Here is a 25,756-nt window from a genome sequence, read left to right on the forward strand (position 1 = left end):
TTCCCCACTCACTGGTCTCACACTGTCCACACTGAGAAAACTGTTTACCAAGCCATGTTTTCAAAGTAGCCTGCTCCACATGAGGAACTAACTAATGCGAAAACAGCATAAAAGCAACCTTCTTCCCACCTCCCCCCACCACCTTTGAAAAAAAATAAGCTTGACCGATACAGTGTTCTCAATATGATGTTTTTCTCTCATGATGATTTAAAAAAAAAATTTGGCTGCGCCGGGTCTTAGTTGCAGCATGCGGGATCTTCAGTTGTGGCATGCATACTCTTAGTTGCAGTATGTGGGATCTAGTTCCCTGACCAGGGATCGAACCCCCAGGCCCCCTGCATTGGGAGCACAGAGTCTTAGCCACTGGATCACCAGGGAAGTCCCTCTCATGCTGACCTTAAACGTGTTTTTTACTAGTGGAAGAAGAAATCGTTAAGTAGCAACTGAGTAGTAACAGAAAAAATTGGAACCAGTGATGGCCAGACTGGCAGTTGTTTTGTGCCATATATGCACGTCACAGCTATACCTTCTGTCTGTATAGATGTTCTTCATCAGTAGAGCAGAATTACAAAGCTGCCATTTCATAGTTGTTCCAGAGCAGATCCTAACTTCCTGGTGTTCTAGCACCTAAGAACCACAGGGATACAGGAATTAGTATGTGTGATGAATGCCCAAATTCTACCAGAAATATTTATTGTTTTTTATTAATTTTATTTTTGGCTGTGTTGGGTCTTTGTTGCTGCACGCGGGCTTTCTCTAATTGCGGTGAGCAGGGGCTCCTCTTTGTTGCAGTGCGGGGACTTCATGTTGTGGTGGCTTTTCTTGTTGCGGAGCACGGGCTCTAGATGCGCGGGCTTCAGTAGTTGTGGCTTGCAGGCTCTAGAGTGCAGGCTCAGTAGTTGTGGCGCGCAGGCTGAGCTGCTCCGCAGCATGTGGGATCTTCCCGGACCAGTGCTCGAACCCCTGTCCCCTGCACTGGCAGGCAGATTCTTAACCACTGCGCCACCAGGGAAGCCCCAGAAATATTTATTTTTAAAGTGAGCTGCTTATAAATTTTGGAGATTAATCCTTTGTCAGTTGCTTCATTTGCAAATATTTTCTCCCATTCTGAGGGTGCCACAGGAGAGGTCAATGTTCAACCCAAAAGAATGACGCAAGAATGCCAAAGTATCAGGCATTATTTTCATCCCTGGAGCCTTGTTACTAAGAGTCCTAGACGGATTCTCCGTTACAAGTGGACCAGGAGAGCTTAAAAGCAGACAAACCAACCAAACAAGCAACATTAGCCAAGAAAGGTAAGACATTTTATTTTACATACAAAAAGGGTGCAAACTGAGTCCTTTCCTCCCCAGACTGGAGAAGAGGTATACTTAAAGATCACATTTGTGTTTTCCATGGTGCCCTAGGAAATGGGCTACTCTGAGATAAAATCAAGACCCATTTCCATTTACTCCAAAGAAGGCTTCTTCCTCTGCAGAGGAGTTTCTACTTAATGGTGTACAAATCTCTCTCCTGGAGGAACCGTTTCAAATACACTTGAAATTGACATTCATGTTTAAAAATACTACAAGTTTCATTTTCACAGCTGAGCTTTGCAGACCAGTGCCAGGTTTATGAAACAAAATTACGTATCTAAAATAAAAGGTTAAAAAAAAAGGCATTTAACAATAATCAGACACATCCACGCATCAATTAAAACTGATTTCCACAGCTGATTTATACATTATCTAGTCTTAAAAAATTGCAGTCAACATCCCAACATCTTTTAAAAAGTACAATACGCAAAGATTAAAGAAACAGACAAAATAATAATATAATAAATTAGAGCATGTAATACATCCAATGGGAATTGATGAATGAACATTATTTTCCATTGGGGGGGGCTTATAATATTTTTGGTTTCTTCTTTTTTTCTGCTGTTTACTCTTCTGCTTGATAAATGGGGCTCATTCCCAGAGCCAGCTTGCTGCCACACCAATTTGAGAAACTCATTTGTTTCTTGTTTACTTCTGAGAATATTCAGGAACACATGGTCCCAGCAACCTGGGCTGTGAGGTTTTTTTTCTTCAGGTGGGCTGTGAGTCTTTATGGAAGTGAAATGCATACAGATGAGTGCTGGCACGCACGTGCACACACAGACACACACACACGCATACAAATGCAACCACACACACCCATCTGTAGATACAGTCCCCCGTAACCCCCCGCCAAAGAAATGGCTCATCTTCCTGAGACATTCCTAACAGACTGATAAGCCTCTTAAAAAAGCTTTCGGTGTAAGGGCTGGCCTGGGATTTGGTCTGGAGCTCAAAAAGAGGAACACTGAAAATGTCTCACCTGCTCTGAAAGAGGGGATTTGCGGGCAAGGGGCAATCAGGATAGCTGTCCTCTTGTGTGTGTTACTGGGACGACTGCACTGCATCCCCATTTCTTACCATGGATAACCCTCTGCTTTGAAGGTGGTGATGGCACTGGAAAGATGATTGTGAGAAAAGTAACAAAATAAATTCTGTCCACAGAACTGAGGTTTCTTTATAACACTGAGTTTGGTAATCAAACTAGAAATATATGGAGTACACATTCACTTTTTCCTTTGTAATACAAGCTGAGCTACAAACAAACTCTGGAGTGGACTTCCTGGTCGCTTTTTGAGGAAATATGTCAACTACTACTGTCTATATCCAGGGAACCTACTTACTATTCTGAATACAATGGAGAAACCTATTCTTTTGCACTCAGTCACCTGCAAAAGGAATTAGGAAAAACATTTTTAAGACTGCTTAATTGATCAAAGAGTTCCAAGATTCCTTATTTGTGGCTAAAACACTGCTTAAACCCTCAGAAGAGCCATGGTTTCCTCTTTTTCTTATTCAGAAACAAAATCACCCCCCTCCCCCATCAAAAACAAACAAACACCCAAGAAAACCAAACCACAGGCATCCCATTTTGATTCCTACCAACCCATCATGGGGAAGACTCTGGCCATCAACCTCTAGAGGGACCTTCCTGGAGCCCTGAAGTTGGCAAAAGCAAGAACCCCAGCGACAAGTACCTGCTGCTCAGGCCAATCCAGATGGGGTGCCAAGTTATCCTGGCTCCCTAAGGGTTTCTGGAATTCACCTGCCCATCTTGGGGCAATGGTGGATTGGTGGCAGTGGCCTGACAAAGGCAATGTTGGCTGTATGACAATGCAAGCTCCCGATCTGAGAAATTCTAGCCCTAACATGGCTCTGACGCTGGAGACAATGTTGTCAGGGCAACTCACTGGGAATGAAAACTAGTTTAAATATGAAAATGGAAGAGGTGACTGCGACACACGAGGCATGCAGACTTGGGAGAAATGCATCAGAAGCAAGATCAAGTTCCTTAGAGGAGATCCTTTCTAGGCTGCCGTGGAAGTACTTATTTTTGAAAAATGCAGGCCACGCTGCTCACTGGAGGGGGAGCAAGCTGTCTCTTTTGCATAAAAAAAAGTTAAGGCTATGATCTTTAGTAACCACTCTGACATAACCTTACCCTCACTCATTTCTGACAACAGAAGTGGTTACTGACACTGAGAACCAACAATGAATATGTACTCCCAAGGTACATTTCCAGTGAACCAGGTTGGAAGGTACTTTAGAGGAAATGGACACCTCTTCTGGCTAATGGCAGGGGCTGTTTCTACGAACTTGGAGTTCACTGAGAACGAAGAGGCAATCAACACTTCTACTGGAAAACTCAGGATCCTGCTGTCTTCCATCGCCCTATATCCCAAAATAAAATGGGGCTTTAATTGGAGGCCAACCTCATCACCTGACTTTGTACCTTCCTAGACCGTTTCCTCCTAGACAGACCCAAAATGGCAGGAGTATGTTAATTAAGGCAGACATGAAAGCATGCTGCTGCTGGCACACTCTGCACATCCTTGCAGAGCAGTCTGGAGTGAAATCACTGGGAAACGCCAAGGGCTGCAGAGCAAGTAATCAACCCTTACTGCACAGACACAGCCATGCTCTGGTCACAAGGGAAGGATCCCTTACGTCTTGGTGGATTCCTGGCCTGCTTGCTTCAATCTGCTCAGGATGCAATGCCTGAAGGACTGCAGGGCTTGGGAGAACCCCTAATGTTGTTAGTGCTTAATGCTAACTCAGCAACTGCATCAATCCTAAAGAAAAAGATCCCTAGGTATCATGGTTATGGAGTGAAGGAAGCTCAAAGACTACAGAGCAAGTGGATTTGGGTGGGCGGTAGGTGGAGGGAGTGCCCAACCCCGAGGCCCTGGTTGAGGAATATAGCTACTCGACGACAGCAACGGGGCTGAGGAGGGAGGCTTGATGGGATGTGCTGATGGGGATGAAACTGATGGCCAAATTACTCCTTAGGTATCCTTCTTAAAAAGAAAAAAAAAAAATTTTTTTTTTCTTTTTTAAAGGACGATCACAGTAGACTCTCTCAGGGGTCTGGAACCACCCTAGAGTACCAATGGCCCTGGGAGGGTCACCATTACTGTGCATGCCAGAAGGACTTGGGCTCTTCACCTTTGTTAAGAAAAATCAAATACCTAGTAAGAGATCTGAGGGTGGCAGAGAGTGAGAAGAGTGCATTAGGAAGAACCCCACAACTGCTCACGTTAAATCCCGCAATAGCGAGCCTTTAAAACAAAGTTAAGACCCTGAAAAAGTCACAAACCCAGCTGCAAGAGGGCTTGCTCTGCAGCCAAGCTGGTAACTGTCTTTGCTTTTTTGTGGAAGTGGGGAGGCACTTCGTGGAGTAAGGGGTGCCAGGGATGCTCCGGACTTTGCCACCATTTCCTCTTGCCCTCCCATGAGAAGCGAGGCTTTTTCTACCCAGGGATGTGGAGGTTAAAGATTCTATACGGTAAATTAGAGTTACCCAAATTGAGAAGAGTTACCCAAATGCCAACTGAGAAACTATGTAAGTTTCAGTGACAGTGCCTTAGCTAATGTCAAGGAAGCAAACCCCAATATTCAAAATTCTTGTGGGGAAGTGGTGTGACCCTGCATCTCCCAGCCATTCTGTTAACAGGAAATTTTCTTTTAAAGAAATGATTACAATCTTTATATAAGCTAGGCAAATTTGAAGCCAGTGAAGTGATATTTCCTAGCCAAGGACCAGTGGAACACAGGTGAAGCCCAGTAACTCTGATCCATGCTACCGCTGCTATCTCTGCTCCATGTAAGACACATCAAGGGACTTGTCAGAAAATACCAACTACCAGAAAGTATGTCTGCACCCTCCAGTCCAAAAGACAGCCCTACATCTCAAGCCAGAGGCAATGATTTCCGTGTTCCCAAAACCCCCAGACTAAGTCACCAGCCACTGTCCTCCATGGTTAGCTCTCTCTACCCCCAGATACAAGACCTCGTTCTCTGGTGTAATTAATCCTTTCTCCTCGATCACATCTGGAATGAGAAGTCACTGTGTGGATAAGTCGCTCATCTCAAATGAAAATCAAGCATGAGAAGTTCTATTAACTCCATACATTGGCGACTTTTCAAGCAGTGAATGAGGAACCAAGACCCTTCATGGCAGCATGTCTGGACATGGAGAGTGTACCGGTGAGAACAGGCTCGAGATGCGTGGCCATCTCATCTAGAAGGACTCTAAGTCCAAGTGAGAGGATAATTTCACACCTTTCATTCAGTATCCTTTCCCCAGGAATTTTCCAGCACTAACCAGTCTTACCCTCCTGTTCACTATAGCCCCAAACACTGAGGCCTAAGCCTGCGGCTGTGGACCTGCTGGAAGATGTGCAGGTACTTGGTTTCTGATAAGGCAGAGGCCAGCCCAAATGCTGTAACTCAGCTATTGGGGCAAACAGTACAGACCAATTTTATTTCCTGGCCCTATGATGAGCCAAATCCTGAGGTTCCTCTGGCAGTTGGAAGGCAGGATCACTTTCCTCCTTCTTGTCCACTAGTGGCAATACAGTGGTGGCTGTTTTCATCACTAATTTTGTCCCCCAAGTCACTAAGGAAGTCACATGGCTATCTAGTTGGAAGTCCCTGGCAGTGGAGGAAACAGATATTTCAGATTTTTGTTGTTAAGCATCTCCTTCTCTGGGATGAACTGTCTCCTGTCACAGTCTGGCTTGGCTGGCTCATCCCATGTGCTGGAGAGCTAGGTTGTCCAAACTGCAGGCTGACGAGGTCAAGAGGCTCTGGTAGGGACATTCTTCAGCAGCTGAGAAGACGAATGAAAATTCAAGTATGTTTCCTTGCCAACCTGAGAGTTCACTCAGAATGACACAGAGTTTGGCTTCTTCTCTTCTGGGTGCTGCAGACCCAACTCTTTCCATTGAGAATGTCCTCTGGACCCATGTTCTCTCTGAATGGCTTGGCTGGCCCCATCCCCCTCAAAACAGAAAAAAAGTAAAACTCCCAATATAACCAGACACAATATGCATCTGCCATGTTTTTTGTTTAAAAAAAAAAAAAACTAACTAAAAGTGCAATAAAGTCAGTCTTTTTTGTCCTTTGCTCAGAACAATTTGCAATGTTCTACTACTGTCTGGAGAACAGAGTTCGCTTGTCAAGAAAGCTAAGAACGCCAACACACAGGGACAATAGACTGCAGATTTCTCACAGCTTGTGTCCTACAGTGTAACCTCACAAGAGGGAAGGAGGGAGTAGCCTGCACCCCGTGGCCAGCTCGGGATGGAGGCTGCACAGGCACAGAGGAAGAGGGAGCCATACTGCCAGACACACCTGGTGGGCGGAGAAGGTTCTTCTCCGGCCTTGGCCTGCATCTCCCTCCTACCTTCTTGGCCGCACCCCCAGCCTCTCAAGCTCCTTCAGCAGACAAAGCCTTCAGCTCATTAGCTTTTATGCTGGAGAGGGTTGAAGGTGGGGCAAGAACCAGGAGCAAGTAAACTAAGGGGAGGGGAGAGAATAGTAGTCCTTGAGTTTTTGTGAATGACACCTTCACTGTAAACAATAGGAAGGAGAGTCAACCAGGCAGCCCCAAGGGTAAGCAGTGGAGGACCAGTGGCTCTGGGACCTGCTCAGAGCCTCAGGCAGGTAGGGGCGGCCCCTGACCCACTGGGCCCTGGCCGCCCGCACTGGCTCCTTCTGGGGGCATCTGTTTTTCTTCTTTTTGGTTTGGATCTCCACCCTCCCCCACAGAGGAGTCCCTTCCAGTGAGAAATGGCAGGAGCTGCGGGTGCAATCGAGTCAGAGTCCCCAGGGCCTGAGGACTCCTGGGAGGCACGGGTCACTTGTGGCGCTGAGCAGTCTTCTTCCTTTTCTTCTTAAAGAAGCAGCAGCACCTGGAGCACAAGGAAGACCACAAGTCAGTGCGGGAGGTCCGCCGCTGCCAACAGATTTCTGCCTGCCTCTGCTTATTGCAGGGGTGGAACTTCCCCCTGGCACCCACCCACAGGGTCGCCCGCCATCTACAGTGCACATACTGGAGGCAGTGGGCAGTGTCTGCCAGGAAAGCCAAAGGAGAGAGCTGCTTTATTCCAAACCTAATCATCAAAGTGCTGCAGGCTAGGCAGCGGGGCGGAAGCAGGCATTTTTGGAAGGATGAAGAAGGCTTATTTCTCAGTCTAACACCCCAACCTGAAAGTCTCATCCTCCGTTATACTGAACCAAGGCTGGGGGTCCTCAGGGCTGCATGAGAAAAGCCTGCACTGTTTGCCCCTTCATACAGAGGGCAAAATTATTCAATGCAACTTCGGAGGTCAGTGGGTATGGAGGCTAAACTAAGGCAAACAAATGCCAAGAAAAGTATGATGTTTGGAACTCTAGGAGGCTCTCACGTGCTACCAATGAAAGGATTAAGGATTCTCTCTAATCTCATCCCCGCCCCCAGCCAGCTAGCTACCTGGCGTAGGCAGGAGAAGCCCTGACCCTAATAACTGTGTGACCCAGGATCTTTTAACTGAAATCAGCATAGCCTACTCTCCATTTGGAGAGGATCAATGCCATAGTTGATCACCAGGAAGCATCGGGTTGCAGGGTCCTCCTCAAATTAAGCTTCCCGAGGCTGCTGCTGTGCCAGACTGGGTTCAAGGACTGACCCTGCTTAGAGTGGGGCTGAGGCCTGATGCCTTCAACAGCCACAGCTCTGCCACAGCCTTTAGCTCGGGTACCTGCTCTGTACTGCTGTCTTTGGAACAGGAAGCCCCTCTTGCTCAGGCAGCGACTATTCCAGAAGGGGGTGATGAGGGCTGTGGCATGGCTGGTGCAAAAGATATGTCCTTTCCAGGAAGCTGACACATGGGAAATGAGAACGTGAGGGGCAGAAAGTGGTGGATGAGTCAAAGATGCCATGTGATGGAGGGGAGTAAACTGGAAGTGTCACTCAGACTTGCTGGATCCTTGAAACGAAAGCTTTTCTCAGAAACTCTCTTTGGGTCTTTTGCCTAATCCTTCTGGGTTTAATGTCAAAAATATTCATACAGAAATAAAGAGCTGTTGCTTACTTCCGCACACCCCTAAGTCCTCCACTGTAGCTAAGATTCCCACCTTTTTTAGTCAGACCCTTTTGTATTCCCACACCCCATAGACTAGTTATCAAAAATTTGGAGAAAGTGTCTTCTTAGAATGCAGAAATAGATGTTTACACAGACAAAATGGTGGGCTTTAACCATAACTGAATGAATTAAACATGGAGATGTTGGAAATAGGAGCTTCTTAAGAGGGTCTTAAAGATTTTCTAAGAGTATAATGACATATGTGATGTACTATTAATGGGTGTCAATATAGTCACTAAACAAAGTGTCCTTTGTATTTAGAGGCTGGATAAATTCTTTAAAGTAAAAATGACCAACACTTTTGATTGTTTTCAGTCCTTAAGGGAATCCCTGGGGAAGGATTTTTAAAAAAGGTCATTTTTTATACATATGCTTTAGAAAACAGACATTCTTTCAAGTTGAACGTCCAGAAATTATTAAATAAGGTGAATTAAATCTCATGGGAGTACCAGTACCTCAACAGAGCTATAGCTACCTGTTCCCTGTTAGCCATGATTTTCAGAGGGATCACTAACATTTAAGTCAGTTTTTATTCTTACGCTTTTTGGAGGATGCTAAGATGATGATTTTGTGTTTTTAAGTTAAGAACAATCATTAAAAAGTTTGAAGTACTGTTTTGGTCCGTTGCAAATTATACAATTTCTCTTTTACGTCCTCCAAGGCAAGTCATAAGAATTAATATCTACTTATAAGCATATCATAACCTGATGTGCAAAGCTGAATTCACCTGACTGGAGGAGAGCGTGAGCTGTGGTTTAGAGCCTTAATTTTTGCTAGTTACTGTAGTTAAAACTTCAGCAGTAGCAGAAGCTTTTAATAATTCTACCCACGAGGAAACGGGCTCCACAATCAACTCTTTGGTTTCTGTGGTGACTACCGGCAATAGGACCTGTGAAACTTGGTCAGACCCCAGACCAAGCCCACTGACTGACTCCATACAGATGTCTTACTCTCAGAAGAGACTGAAGGCAAGTGATGAACTCTTCTTGTGTCTTAGGTTTCCTTCCAGCTGATTCTTTGATTGTCTCTCCCTTCAGCTATTCCTTTACTATGTTTCTCTGCTGTACTTATACATTCTTCCCTTGCTCTAATGCCTTGTTTAAGCCCCACAGTATCCATCAAGTCTTCCTTAACCATCCCTGTCAACACTGACCTCTCAAGGGACAATACCATAAAAGTGTCCTTTCAAGCATGCATGTCTTATCTCTCCAGGTAGATTGCATCTCAGCTCTTTGGGGAAGGCCTTGAGACCCGCTAGAGTTCCAAGCACAGAGTGGATGAGCACAAAGTAGGCCCTGTATTTGCAGTCAGGATCATGTGACTGACATCTCACAGGAAAAAACAGACCACGATGATGTCAGATTACACAGACACATGTTTGCTAAATAAATAGGCCAAATGTACTCCTTGATACTGTAATACTATAAATTCTATCTCCATAAAACCCAATTGTTATCTTCAATACATCTCTGTCTCTTGGGAAACCCTGTAGGCAACTTGGCTTAGAGAGTTAGGGTACAGAAACCGGCGCCAAACTCAGTTACTGAAGACCATCAGAAACAAGGCAGTCACAGAGGCCAGCAGACTGTTATCACCACATGGAATATTACCCACACGTGCAGTGTAGGAGATTCTGGCTCCAGACCACAGCAGACCAATCAGCTCACGAGCACTTGGAGCTCACAGGCAATGCCCAGGAAGTGAGGCAGGGAGGGCACTGCCTTACAGTGAGAACGTGCCCCACCCAACGTGGAGCCGCCAGGGCTTCCCCTTCAAGACCTGCATGCTGCCCCAAAAGTGCATTCAAGGGACCTTCTCCAGGAGTGGGAGAGACACTCCAATGTCTCATTAGCCAAGCTGGCCCTTGGCCCACTATATGCTCTTATAAGAAGAGAAAAAAAAAGAAAAGAAAAGGAAAAAAAAAAGACAATAAATGAAAAACAAACAAAAAACTCAAAACAACAACAACAACAACAAAATGTCCATCTCTCCCCCAAGAAGCAGCTCTCTTATTTGGAGATACTCATATTCTACAGATGGAAGAACCAGCTGAACCAAAAAGAAAAGTCACAGATTTTTCCAAAGCTGCTAATTTTAAGGTTAGAGACCGAGCCACAGAATGTGAGATTATCTGGCAACAACTGTCCTTAGAGTTGTGAGGAATGATTAGATTCTGATTATACAACTGGTACAGTAATCTGGTCTTCTTACCTCTGTCCCTCTCTGCCTGATAATATCTAGCCGTATTAATTTGAGAAAAAATTCACTCAGCTAAAAATGAAGAGACAATTTTGGATACTGTGGGATATTGTTCTGACAGGAGGAGGCTGCAATGTGGTGGGTTTGGAAGGAAAAAGGGAACAGATTAACTGCTGGGTACAGGCCTGCCCATCCCCACCTTGTGGATCTAGTTCCCCAGTCTGGGTGGGTATGGCACAAGGTGGCATACGGGAGCCACTGAGTGTTCCTAAGGCATTTTGTTTGGCTTTGCCAATCCCAACCTAGCCTGGTCCGCTCCCCTAGCATGTGGACTGGAGAGAGGGACTCACCACAGGTTGAGCATTTTCAGGCAGCTACAGAGTGTGTAAAGAGAAAAACACAGAAAGGAAGAGAGAGAAAGAGAGATATTAGTCCCAGAGGTGAGATGGAAGCGACTCCCTGTGAGCCATGCAAACATGCAGTATGTGTCTGTGTTTAGTTTCTTCCTCTGTCAAGGCAGGGTGAGTAGGCCCAGGCCACTTGGTCCCCACACTAAAGTGGAGGGGGCAGGTGCCTGATAGAAGCATCGAGGTGGGAGCTGGATCTCAGTGAGGGCTTAAGGCAAAACAGAAAGAGTTGGTGGGAGCCCCAAGAGTGGGCTTTCCTGGGCAACTTCCAGGAAGGTAGCAGGAGAAAGAGCATATGATCCTGCCTGTAAGAATTCAATCAGGAACCAAGGCCAAACCATTTTGGTTCCCACATGAAGTCTTACCGTGCAATTTGTTAAGCTAACCTCCCAAATATTCTGAGGGAAAGCCAACATGCCTGACCAAAGCAGCCAGCAGTTAGCTCTTTCTCTAGAGGGGAAAACAAGCTTAAGAGACACTTTATCTTATTAGGAGGTGACTAGCGAGGAGGGTCACTGCTCGGATTAAGGTATAACTGCCAGAAAAAGGCCTAAATCCCATTCTTGTTAATTCTCGGAAAATGAGGTCCACACTTGCTAAGTTGTAGCTAAAGTCAGTGGATAACCAAAAATTCCTGTGTTCTTACCATAACAAAAGTCAGCCAAAAAGCTTTGCCTTGCCTCACTACCCTTCCAATCACCCTTAAACAAGGACATGTGTCCTATATCTAGAGAAAAGGGTAAGTTAGATGTTTATTTTGTTTACAGAACAAAAAACGGGACCCTGTTATTTCTCTCCTCCTTTACACGAAACAAGCTGGCTGAGGAACCCAAAATCAAAAGCTGGGAAGTGAAGGTTTCCACACTGTTTCCCCAGTACTCTAGCTGAATCTTAATGTAGGCAACAGCCCCCTTTTTCCCACAAGCAGGCTGCATGGACGAATGGCATCACAGCTGTGTGCAATGAGGAGTTGTGTGGGATGCCCTGTGCTTCTCTTAGCTGTGACTTCTTCCCATGAAAGTGATCAAGCAGATGGACACATGGCTCCCCCGCCCCCAACCAATACATAGAAGGGCCAAGAAGAAAAACACATGGCTGTGCCCTGACAGTTCCCTGGACAAGATGGAGTGGTAGCTCATGAAATCACTGGGGGAAATGCCACACAAAATGTCCTAAGCCATGAGCTTTTGGATGACAATTGGTCAAATACGACTGCTCCCCTCTGCTTTCCACATCTTTCAGAAGGCTCACACCTGGCACAGTGGTCTTTGCTAAATGGGGAGACTTTAAATTCTCTTTACATCTAGAATTTAGATTATACCAGAACAGAACACACCAGATTGAATTCTGTGTGTGTGACTGGTCCCCTATCTTATACACAGAACACAAACACCACACTCACATACACAATTAGTGTACACATTTACCAAAATGAAATGAGATAAATGGGTTCAAAGATAATTCTGTATAGGGCATATTATAAGACTAAAGCCCAATTCAATCCTGGTACTCAAAGTATAGTATGAAATCCAGAGCTCAACTTTTGGCCTTCAAAGTAATAGCCGCAACAGTGAATTGGGAGTGAGGTGGGGATGGGAACGGGCGCAGCCATCTTTCAAGCCCAGACAATGTTTGGATCAGACCACAGACATTGCCATCAGACCCAGTACAGTGGTTCCCAACCTCAGCGACATATTTGAATCACCGGAACTTTAAAAACTCCTGATGCTCAGGCCACATCCGTGATAACTTAAACCAGAATCTCTGGAGCCAGGATTCAGGCATTCGTATTTTCTAACATGCCCCAGGAGACTCCAAAGTGCAGCCAAGGTTGAGAACTCAGAGGGTAGGAGTACCACACTGTTTATTTGGGAGAATGAAGTTTTGTCATGGAAACTGAAAAACTGTGAGTACCATTAAAACTTCCAAAGCCCCTGAGAATAGGGAGCATGTTTCCTTTTACTAGAAATGGTCTCCTCCTGGCATTGACCCCCACTCCCTTGTCCTCCTTACGTATTAGGGCCTTACGTTAACCAGGAGAGGAGCATCTGAAGCTGCCTACAGTCAGTAGGGACTCAACAAGAGAGAGTCCAAGTCACCCTCGGTTGCTTTTTATCTACTGGGTAGTAATCCTCAAGTCCTGGCTTTTAAAGGAAACGACCTCTCGAAAGAAAAGTGAGCTCATCTAATAGATGGGCAGCAGAGCAGAGGAGTGGGCAGGGGGACAACCATGAAAAGTTGTATCTGGAAGAACGCAGATCTTGACTAGCCTCTACCTTTTACTGAGGCATAAGCATGTTCTGGTTTGTACTTAGGCTAGTTGGGGGCTCAGGAGATCACTTAAGGCACAATATCACTATAAATACGTTGCCTGCTTCTGAAAACAAGATACTGGGATAGCCTGGATGTTCTCAAAGGGTTTATAAGAAAAGTCATCCATATCAGGTGTGGCAGCAGTTACTGATTTGTGAAGGACTTCTCTCTCCCTACCTCATGTTGCCTTGGAGTTTAAATCTGGACCTGAATTTGGGATGGGGCAAAAAGGGAAAGAAGTGATAGAAATGCTGCTTTTGCAGCAGAATCAGCCGTTATTTCACCTTCTACCCCATTTTCTAAGAGTTTAAACACAGACCATGCAGAGAGCACCAAGGGGCTGGTGGTATGGGTGGGGCAAGACATTAACATGCAAGAGAAGCAGAAAAGGGAGTGGGGTAACCTCCTCACCCTCTTGGGATTAGTGTGATTTCCTCTCCATCCCAAGACTCTTTCATCCAACAGGTGCAGAGACTATTTTTCTTGACTGACGTATCTGAGTCTCTCTGAATTCAGAATCATTTAAGTGAGAACAAAAGGGCTCTGAGACCCTTGTCTAGGACTATAGACGCAAAGTGGTTAGCCAAGAACCAGAAATCAGATGCTGTTCAGCATGGCCCATGGTTTAGACAAGCAGATTTCTCTCTGTGTCCCTTAGGGAGCAAGAGGCCCCAGGGCCCCAAGAGGCTCAGGACTGCTATCTGCTGTAGCTCTCATACCATGATTCTTTTAGTTCACTATGTCCTTTCATCCATGTGGACTAAAAATGTGACTGTCTTCTCAGAAATCACAGCTAAAGACGGGCAGCAGCAGCCTTAAGGTACCATGCAAAAAATAAAATGGTCAAAGGAAGAAAGCTGTGGGCACAAGCATGAGGTATCCAGTCTGAAATGAGCAGCCCACGAGAGGAAGAGACAGAGAAAAGGTTTTTCAACCTATAACTCAAGAGCCCCCTTGAAAGATGAACGTACTTAGCTTCCTCCACTACCTCCACCTCGGCGTGAGCTGTGATTGGTGCATTGGAGTGGGCTCCCGTAGGGTCATCGACATTCAGCTCTCCATTGGTTGAGCTAACCACCTGAAACAGAAGGACACAGTGTGACTGACACCACGGTAATCGGAGCCTCCTGCCAGTGCCACAGAGGGTCACTAAGGGAGATCTGGTCTCTAGCTTAGGTTAACAGCCAGGCAGTGTTTGGAATGTTTGTTTTCCTGGGTTGGGGGGCTAAATGTCCTAACTTAGGGAATGTTCCCAGACCCATATCATGTGAGAACACAAAACTCAATGATTTAATTATATAATGATGATAACTTTCATACTGAATGCCTACTCTGTGTTAGGAACTCTGCTACATTGTGTTGTGTGTGTGTGTGTGTATATCAATTTAATCCTCACAAAAATCGTATAAAATTTTTGGTCATATTACTGTCTTTAATTCTATTCCTCTCAGTTTATTATACTATAATTATATACAGACTCAGTGATGATGTTAAAAAAAATTCTAAAAAGGAAATCAATAGTGAGCATCAAAAACTATAAGCAATCACACTTCCCCTCAGAAATTTCTTCATGGCTTTGGACCACCAGTTTGAAGTTACTCAACTAAGACTGCCACATCCTCTCTGGTGAGACGGCAGACAGTAAGGAAATACTTTCCCTTGGAAGACCAGTCTTATTTCAACAACCTTTATTTCAGGTTCACTGTCATCCCATTTCTCACTGACGGTCCCCGAATTGTAACTGAAGGCTCTCACTCCTGTCATCTGGTTAGGTGGAACCGATCAGGCTTCTCTTGCTTGTGCAGCTGCTTCGGTCACCTGGTTTCATTTCCAGCACATGATTCCTGTTTATGTGGGTGCTGGGAAGTGGGAAAAGGGACCCCACTGGACAAACTACTCTGCTGTTAAAGACCTTGGCTGAAACATGGGAGAGAACAACAAAATAGGATAAATGGTTCAGATACCATACGCCCTCGGGTAAGTAACTTTTCATCTATATGAGACTGCTGCTTACGATGTGAGAATTATACAAGAAAATGCATGAGACAGTGTGTGGTACAACAGCTGGTACACAGTAATGGAGGCAGCACAGTGCAGCAGATGAGAAACGGGCTCCGGATTTACTCAGCCCTGGCTCTGAGCCCTAGCTCCACCACTTACTTGCTGTGGGTCCCTGGGCAAGATCTCCCTCTTTCCGTGCCTGAGCTTCCTAATCTGTAAAACGGGCAAACAATGCTGCTTACCTAATTGGGTTACTGTGCAGACCATCCACAGAAAGTGCTTAGCCCAGTGTCATGGTCCACGGTAATGGCTCAATGAACATTCATAGTACTGTTATTCTCCCTCCATAAATGTTTAATCTCCCTCTAGATCTGGGGTCCTCATTAGCAGTTAATTTGCAAAAATTTCCTGCACACTTATAAAGAGGAAGGTGGAAGGAAATGTTTAGTATAAGGAGTCTTTGAGGAAAGGGTAGACAAGGTGAATACTACTTACCAGAAGTCTATACCCACCATTATTTCTAAACCAGAACTATTTATTATTCTTATTAATTATACAAGCTTTAAAAAAATTAAAACAATGCAGTGACTAAACAGTTAGTCAAGGAAACATACAATATTAAACTTGGACTTAACCCATGGGAGACCCAAGTTTCTGCTAGTGATCAAATTTAGCATCTCTGATCAATGGAACAACTTAACCTTATTTATCTCCTGACATGGTATGATGAATACTACATAACATTATCTATATAATATTCTTGGCAAAAAAAAAAGTTTTATCTGAATCTAAGTATGATGGAAAAAAAATAGACAAATCCAAAATGCAGGACATTCTATATGACAACAAGCCTGGATTCTTCCATGCCTCAAAAATCTTCTTTTTTATTTTAAACACAGAGGTGGCTGTTATAGATTTTAAAAGATTAAGAGACTAAGATTGAAAAAGACAAGAGGCATGACAACCGAATACAATGCAAGAACCCTGATTAGATCCTGAACACTATAAAATTAATTTTGGAGACAACTGGGGGAAATGTGATATGACTGTACATTAGCTATTATGGAATTATTAATGTTCTTAGATATGACAATGGTGTTGTTGGTTACATGAGAGAATGGCTCCATTCTTAGGAGATGCAGGCTGAAGTATTTGGGGATAAAATGTACTTACAAATAGTTTAGAAAACATACCCCTCCCGAGTTAAGGCAAATATGGCAAAAATCAATCATTTGTTCATCTAGGTTAAGGATACACACAGGCTCACTGCACACCCCCCCCACCCCACCCCAGCCCTTTGCTGTAGATTTTAAAATTTCAAAAAGAAAAGTTGAGGAGAGAATGTTTACAGACTGGAGAAACCACAGCCTGTCATGCTAATGTTGTCCTGTTAATTTCCTCAGCCTATATATGCTTCTTGTGGGCACATTCTGGCTGCACACTAGTGATAATGCTGGTAGATTCATTCTGTGAGCACAAGGGTTAAAGGAGAAATCACAGTAAGTTTTTTAGTAAACAATTCAGGAACTAGACAAGATGTTAAATAAAATGTCTTGGCCTCTACTGATGTGAACAAAGCAATAGTAAGCATCACCACTGTGAATTACTTGTTGACTCTGGGTCACAGCACTTGCTTACAGTGTTTCGCATGTCTCATACTCTCTAATTTCTCCTTACTATGTTGCCGCTTGACCCACAAGCAATGTCCTTGAGCAATCTAAGGAAGAAGAGGTTATCCCCATTTTACAGACTAGACATCTTGTCTGTATCCATGAGTATCTGGTCTCAAACAAATCAGGCACAAATGGTAACCTTACCACCAGCTGTCTAACCTAGAATATACTTGGGAATCAATGGCAACTAATCTGGGTCTCTAGAGCACCCACTTAATTATTTCAGGTTGAAGGTACAGTTCATCAAACCACTGAACAGTTGCCTAGATGAGCAGTGGAACAAAAACCTAATGTAGGTGACCCAAGAGCTGGATTCCAGGCCTAGCTCTACCATCAACATTCTCTTTGAGCCCTGGTTTCTAATTCTGTAAGATTAGGCCTATAACCACCTTGGTCCTATTTACCTTATAATATCTATGGTAGTTAAATAGAATGATGTTTAGGAAAAAAAGCAATTTGAAAAACTGTAAAGAACCTAACGAATGTAACAAATTATTCGTATTTGAAACTATCATTTTTATACTTTTCCATTTATTATTTTAGAATAACTTAATTAAAAAGTAAGCGTTATTTGTATATCTGGAATACTGACAATTTATTTTGCTGCAATCACTATTAATTTTTTTTTTTTTTTTTTTTTTCGGGAAATTTTACATGTTATTTCACTTGAAACAAATCCCTCTGTCTTTTCATTTTGCTTAACTTTTTCTGTTTCTGAAATTAGGTGAAACAGTTATCTGTTCTGGACTGAAAGGGTATCCTTTTGGGGAGCATCCCTATATAGTCTATGTGTATCCAGTGGCTTAGTGGCAGAACTGGATCTGAAGTGAGCATGGGTCATGTCTTCTCCTAGGGTGATAGCTAGCGGCTATCACCTTGGTGGGAGGTGGGGCTGGAGATGGTGGGACTAGGACTAAAGCCAGGTGTGAGCTGGGGCTTCCCCTATGTTCAGTGGCCATCATTGTCCTACTGGGGGTGGGGTCGGGTCCCAAGGTGATATAACAGAAGGGTTTGGTCCAAGCTGGTTTTGTTCCTTCTAAGTGTGCACTCTCCCCGCTCCCAGAAGCAGCATCTTTGCCCCAGAGGGTAGAAGTGCTGGAACAACAGGGGCCAGAGTGGTTGCCCATTGTGGGCCAGGGCATGCTCTGGGACAGTTCTGGCACACCAGTGAGAACTTCAGACTGCTTCTGATCTGCTATTTCCATGAGTACCAGTAATGGCCACCCTTGTTCCATTCAGATGAAGTGCCGTGGTCAGCCAGCTCCATCCCCCTCTAACTGTGCACTCTCTTTGCCAATAGCAGTCTTTGCCCTAGTGTGGAATTGTGCCGGAGCTAGAGGTGGAGAGGCAAGCACATGGTGTGGGCTGGGGCACACTCTGGGGTCTGAGTCCTGGGCAGTTTCAGTATGCTTCAGCTGCCTTGTTTTGGAAGTAAGCAAGTAACTACTTGTTCTTCATGAGTGGAGTCTAGATTTCTTATAACCCTCCTATTAGTCCCACTGTTTTTTGAAGCAGCTAAGAGGACTTTTCTTCCTGGTGTCAGATCCAGGGCTGGGTACCCAGTATGTGGTTCAAACTGCTCGCTTTCTAGGGAGGATTTCTGAGCCCATGTAATCCAAACCCGTGTCCCCTGCATCGGCAGGCGGACTCTCAACCACTGCGCCACCAGGGAAGCCCGTTTTCTCCATTCTTATATGGATTTATACCTTTAAAAAAAAAATCTCCTTATCATTTTTTTAGTGTTGTTTCAGGAGTGGGTGTGTTCAATCCATCATTTTTACCTATGAGATGTTCCTATGAGATCATTTTTGGTTTAGAGGACAAAACTGTCTCCTAACTTCCTGTGAATAACACAATCTTCAGTGAGTCACTCCATGTAAAGGCATATCCTAAACAATCAGCCTATCAAGATGCGTTTCTATGTGAAAAAGGCTTGCCTATCCCTTTATAAGAATTTACATTTGGTAGCTCTGGGTTCACCTGTGTGCCCCAACTGGTGGTGTCACTTACCAGTATGAGAAAAATATTCAGGTTAAGATTATTAAAATAGTGACATATATGAAAAGTTAAGAGATGCAAGGTGTTCTTAAGTACAAGAGAGAATAGAGATTCAAAATAGTCCAAATGAAATCAGAAATAATTCTCTAAGACCACACTTATTCTAGGGAGAAAAAAAGAAATAGCCCAACTTCTTGGGTTCCCACTCATAAACGGTTGAGTTGGACCAATGAACAATCTCACCTTATGTACTAGGGCATATATCATCATGGAATGAGCTACATATGCAGTCCTCTATCCCCAAAATACTTATTTTAAATATTTCTTTGCAGTTCCCAGACTTGACATTAACAGACTTCTACCTTGACATTATTTTATGGTCTATCATGAGTGGATCAAGGTTGTAGGATTAGTTTAACCAGGAATCAGTATCAGAAGTCATATAGATATTTCTTAGTCAATGACAACAACCCAGAATCATCTCAACAAGTGAGTCTTACAAGTCCACCTAGGTAGAAAATCAGCACAGAGATATTCAGTTCACTATAAAAGCAGCTCAACCTCGCTGTAAGTTTCCATTCTAAAGGAACTTGGGTTTCAGAAGCAAGCCAACATTCTACCAGCTAAGCTGGGAGGGCCAGGAAAAGGCAATAAAGGCCGTAAGTACCTGCACTGATCCCCCATGGCGGTCTGCAGCCAAGTGAGACGTCAGGTACGAGGTATTGGTCTGCCGGCTGGGCTGGATTTCCCACTCTCCTCGGCGCTCTGACGATGCAGTCTGCTCAGGCATTAGGAAGCATGAGAGCAAGATACGGAAGGAAAGGTGAAGCAACAGCAAGCAATATCAAAATCAAGTACATTAGTGTCCCTAAGTGTTTTGTTTTTGTTTTGGATTTTGAACAACTGCTGCAAAGCACTGAGAAAAAGATAGCTTGGCTACATTCATTTCAGCCTAATGAGCCAACACGTACTTGTCTCTAGCATACCATCCTTGCCTAGACACAGAAAAACAATAATCATCAAAAGAGGAGGTTAAAAAAAATAACAACTATCAAAAGCTGGAATCACCTTTCAGCTTCCATATTAGTAAAATTTCAGTAGCCACTAAGCAGACCAAATTCAGAAAGTTAGGATTGTTGTACAAAGGAATAATCATACTTACAAGTCATTTCACGAATTAACTATCTATCTAAATAGACAGTAGTCAATATAGAAAATTCCCAGCATTAGGAATCAAGATAATAAGCCTTTTCCTTGAATAGGGAGCCCACTACTCTCAACATAAACTTCCAGAAGACTTTCAACTATGATAAAATGAGCAGTAGCTGGAATATGCTTTCTTATCTAAAAGGATGAACAAAGTATCTCTTCAAAAGCAGGTTCACAGGTCAAGAATATGAAAAGATGGGGGGAAATAAGGCTACAATGTTTTTCAGATTCCTCTAGCTAACAGCCTCTAGTCTGGAACTAGAAAAAGTTTAGATAAGACTACTACAAACTATTTTCTTCTATAAAGCAAAAGGCAGATCTTTTCCCAGCAAAAGGAGGGCTTGCAATTCAAAACCTCATTGGGTTCTGCTTTCACCTTTGCTGTCATTCAGGCTCTCTTCATTCCTTCTTTACCTGTTTTTTAGATCTCACACTATTCTGATCTTGCTCCTATGTGATATTTGTTCTGAAGAATCTGTTTAGGTGCCTCTTCCCCTGTGCCAGATGGCTGAGGAGGTGTTAACATCATGATGCTCAGCTGTAACAGTCCTAAGGCTCTACAAAAATGAAAAATGAGGTGTTGGAGAGGCAGCAATGAGGGATTAGTAAGTCAAATTTTAATTGCTGCTGATATAAACAGCAGCAGGGATTGGGACGTGATATTGCTGCTCTGCATGAAAACTAGTAAGGATGCTATAAACATTAGAAATGTTCATGGCTATAAATGTTGTATTCTATAAAAAAGAAAAGGAAGACCGAAGTAGTAGTAATTTGAGGCTCCATTTCACTCACCCCCTTCTGTAACTCATTGACAAGAGTTGTTTAAAGCTCATCTATAAATCATCAAAAAGGCTTTTCCCATTTAAAAAAAGCATCGTACACCAGCTACAACTTACTCATCTTCTTTAAGTAATGGAATATGAGGTGACATGGGTAACAGCACTATAAAAGATCCTGGCCTTGTTTTTCTGATATTCCTCAGGGAATGAGCATATTCTGTAAGAAGGCAACTGTATTAACTTGCTTGCTATATATACTCTTACAAAAGAGGAGTTTAGTTTTATACTGCTAGTCACATTTGAGAGAATCAAAGCTACTCAAAATATCTCCCCACCCCAATTAATTCTGCCGAGAAGTTCAGAAGTTTAGTTTAGAAGTTCAAAAAATTTCATTTTTCCAAAATAAGACTGTGGTTTATAACATAATCATAACTATTTTATAAACCAATATCCATATCTCAGAGCACTTAATCTCATTTATTCTCACTACTGGAGATTTGAGAATATATCTGTTCTTCTAATATTATAAGTAACAACTATAACTAATATCTATTAGTGATAGCCTCTTCAGTTCTCTCTAGGACTTTATGAGTTTTCTGTAATATTTAAGAAGACTGTTTCAGCTCCTAAACTACTATATAGAATTGTCTGTTCTCAAAAAGTTAAAATGCTTAAAAAATATCCAGACATTTATAAGTCACTTGGTGCCGTTTTGAGTTCCATGATACACGTTCAGTGCAATTACTTCTCTCATGAACACTCTGTTTTGCATTTGTTTTTAGGGCAGATGAAACGTATATAAAACACTCAAATGCTTTTAAGCTTAACAAAACCCTGAACAGCTGGATCAGCTATTATTTCTATTTTTACTGAAATACATCTCAGAAGTCTGATTTGATGCTACTGTCTGATTCCCTGGGCTGTGTACTTGTTTATATTAATTCTAGCTAAATAGGTAATTTGTTGGAATAATTAACCTTTTTGTCTAAATGAAAATAGCAAGACATTTTTTCAAAGGCCCAGAAGTTACACTCCATCTCCATCCTCAACGCAATGTTCTATTTATCTTTTGAGGAGAGAAAAACAATGCTAGCATTCCAGATTGCTTCATAAATGCTTGCACTGTGACAAGTGAAGAACACATGGCACCATTCTACTGCTCTCCAACGCCTTCTGTATCCACTGAAAGCAACAAAACCAAGGGACAGACCTGAACCTGGGGTTGTTGGTTTATTACTTTGGGAACTACTTTCACCATAATACTAAACTCTATGGCTAGTCTTTTCTGGAATTTAAGGGCCTGGACTGGTATCTAGAGGTTGATGTAGTAGAAGTGTTCATCTGCCAGTTTTAGAAAGCAACTGAGTGCCTAGAAACCAAATGAAACCAAGGAATGTTCACAACTACAGAATTCTGCTAGTCTACCTGTTCCTGAAAGGTACTCTAGGCAATGCTGTATACACAGAGGTTATGATTAGGCATAATCAGCACAGGAACCAGTTATACCAAGCAAACCAGCAGAGGAGATCAGCATGTAAACCCTTCATTCTTAAAAATCATTCATGCAACATGTCTATCTAAAAAGCAATCAGGAGCGTCCATGGGTAGAAGAGTCATTCAACAAAACCAATCTCTCTGCATTACTTGAAAGGCAAAGGTCCAAATGGAGTGTGTAAATCCCCAAAGGCAGGAGCAGGAATCTCAAGTAGTGGGAATTCCTTGGGATAATGCTTTAAAATCTTCAGTTGTGATTGCATCACCTGCATGGAAATGCTTAGTTTACTATCTAGTAGGTGAATGTGGAAATAAAAAAAGCAGCAACCTAGCAGAACATAAATCAAAGGCAAAGCTACAAAAAGTAGTTAAGGGAAAACATAGAAGCCTAGTGTAAAAAGTCAAAATCACCACATGTGCCTAGGGCAGAGGAAGCAAGTCTCTCCCAGCAATCATTTGGCAGCAATTCACAGACAGACAGTGGGGAGAACGACACTAACAGGAGGGCAAGAAAATACAGTCTGAAAACACCTCAGATAACCACTTCCATCTATGGCGTGAAAATTATCTCAAATTTTTATTGGAGATAAAGCTACTTTTCTGAAGCAGAAGGCAGGCAAATATCTTCCTCCTGTTGTAACAAACAAATCACCAAATCCTACTCTTTATGTAAAGTTATTTTGAAAAATTAATTTTGATTGCATCTATAAAATGGATTTTATCCATTTTACTTCATGGCTCTTAAAATATTTTAGAAGTTGCCATCTATACAGAACATTTTGGCCTCTCATGTCAGTCTTCTAGGCCTCCTTATATAATTACAGTCTTCAACTGTAATTAACAAGAATAGACACTGAATAGTACTAAAAGGTTAGTAATAAATACACTTGATTACATTGTCTTACCACACTTCCAAGATTAAACAAAATTATAATATAGTATATTAAGTATACTATATTATGTGTTAGACCTCAGGTATGAAATGAAAAATAGTTGGTAAAGTTATTAAAGTGTATACTTTAACAAAATCAAAAGCTTCTCCATTAAGCTCATGAAATAGAACCAATTTTCCTCTGCCAGACAGGGATTGTTACATGCAATCTGTCAGGTGTACCAATAGTGAGTTCCTGTTTTCTACAAATTTGATCAAATATCAGCGATATTTGAAAATCACTGATAAGAACCTGGAAGGATTATTTCCAAGCCCAATACTATACAGGCCCACAGAGACAGCAGCATCAATTCTGTGAAGCTCTGAAAAAAAATCACAGGAACCATCCTAGAGGTTTGAAATTCTCTACTCAAATCTTGCCCTATTCTTACTCAAAATGGCATAAGACACCTCCCCTATGGAATGATGATTTATCTAGGTAAGATTACTTTGGAATCACCTCCTACAAGGAGGTGCCTCAGAATACAGGGTATATGCTGATATACAAAATACTGAACAATGCATACAGACAGAGGAAGAAAACTTTTAATATGGAATAGAGAATTAGGAGCAGAGGTGAGCAGCAAAGACTAGGTCACAGAGTGGGAGAAGCTAAGAAAAGGATTGCACTTCAGTTTTGCACTTGCTTGTTGCAATATCCCCCTTGGAATTAAGGTCCCAGAAATGAGGAGGGACAGCTCATTCTGCACTGAGCTCTGTGCTGGAGCGGGGCAGGGTGAGTGTGCAATCTCCACACCTGAGCTCCTGCTAGACAGCAGGCAGCAAGTCAGGAAATCACACACAGGTCAGAAGTAGGCAAGTGATCGCTGAGCAAACTCATCTGCTACTTAAACTAGCAAACTCTGAACCTTGCTGAAAACAAAGAAGTACTCTGTAAAAGGAAGGGAATGGAAAATTCATCAGCTTTCCTTTTTTTTTTTTTTTTTAAGGCTACTGGACTTAAATCTAATCCCTTGGAGTCTAGACACAAACAAAATAAATCTGAACTACTCTTTTATTGGGGCATATCTTCTTCAGAACTCAATATGACATTCTTTCCCTTAAACATATGCTGGTCCTATAAAAATGAATAAGTAATATTTGAGGATTCAATATTATCAGGGGTAGGATACCATGTCTGGTAGAATTTAATAATTCTCGATGGCCAATATGACTCTTTCCAACCTCAAAACAGATCTGTTCTCCCTAACCTTTTAGGCCAAGTACCCCTTCTTCAAATGCCCACAGAAAATCTACCAAATAAAAGGGGTCTGTGGGAGAAAAGAGAAACAAAACTGCTGAATGTCCCTAAATACTCCCATGATTGTTCAGTCTGAACTTTGATGCTTAGTTATCATTAATTTTGCACTTGTTTCTGTTTAAATAATTCATTGAAATATGCTATATATATATATATATATATATATATATATATATATATATATATATATATATACATATAAATTTATATACATTTTGTCGCGTGTCAAACAAACACACTGCATAAGACCTTCGACAGTGCTGCACTTTAATATGAGCTATCTGGATAGTGGCAGGACTTACTTCCTGATCGAATCTGATCAGCGAATGCAAGGGAAGCTTGGCCAGGTAGAAATAGGAAGAACTAGTAAAGTTTTTATCGTTTTCCTGGTGAATGGTAATGCAGAATTCTTTAAGAGGAACCTGAGGCATGGCAAGATTGACCATCTTTGGAACTGGGAAAGGGCAAATACCAAGGGTAAAATGACAGAAAAGACTAACCCGCTGGGATCCTTTTGAGTGGATCTGGCTTTTAGGAACATTTATTCTACCCAAACTCATGACTGAATTACAGTTCTCTAGCTGGGTAAATTAATGTTCAAAGAAATTGTTCTTAAGCACCTGGTATTAAAATACCAGACAGATTCAATATAGGTGAGTTTAAATGCAGTTCTCTGGCCACCATGTTTGGGCTCTAGTACTGTATCTAGGAACCAAATGATACTCAATTCAATTCAGTATTCAATTCAGTATGCTGGTCAGTCGACCAGCAAAGCAAATCTTCCCTGAAAAATCCCATCGTGATGGAGGAGAACTAATACAACCTCCTGAACCTGCTTTGCAGCAAGAGCCTGCTGTGTTTTTTCAAACCCTTCCCCTTGAGCAGACAATCCAGCCCTACTCTGGCTGCCGAACAAGGCAGGATGGCTCTTTGTGGAAATAGAAAAAACAAGTAGGAAGAAAAGTTTAAAATTTACTTTTCTTGGAAGGTTAAATAAAAATCTATCTAT

The 25,756-nt window shown here is 42.6% G+C and overlaps 1 protein-coding gene across 4 annotated transcripts in view; it reads right to left on the bottom strand.

The window, feature by feature from the left end:
* Positions 1 to 7,215: 7,215 nt before the first annotated feature.
* Positions 7,216 to 25,756, bottom strand: part of CSNK1G1 (casein kinase 1 gamma 1) — a 104,082-nt gene continuing 85,541 nt past the window's right edge. Inside the window, exons 10-13 of one of the 4 annotated variants that reach the window (XM_007450702.1) lie at positions 19,741 to 19,851; positions 14,373 to 14,479; positions 11,032 to 11,055; positions 7,216 to 7,270 (exon numbers count right to left, since the gene is read on the bottom strand). In XM_007450702.1, coding sequence (XP_007450764.1) covers positions 7,216 to 7,270; positions 11,032 to 11,055; positions 14,373 to 14,479; positions 19,741 to 19,851 — 297 coding nt within the window. The remainder of the gene's footprint in view (positions 7,271 to 11,031; positions 11,056 to 14,372; positions 14,480 to 19,740; positions 19,852 to 25,756) is intronic. The other 3 variants (XM_007450703.1, XM_007450701.1, XM_007450704.1) reach the window with 3 other exon arrangements.

This window comes from Lipotes vexillifer, unplaced genomic scaffold (genome assembly GCF_000442215.2).
Source record: "Lipotes vexillifer unplaced genomic scaffold, Lipotes_vexillifer_v1.1 scaffold1019, whole genome shotgun sequence".
NCBI lineage: Eukaryota > Metazoa > Chordata > Mammalia > Artiodactyla > Lipotidae > Lipotes > Lipotes vexillifer.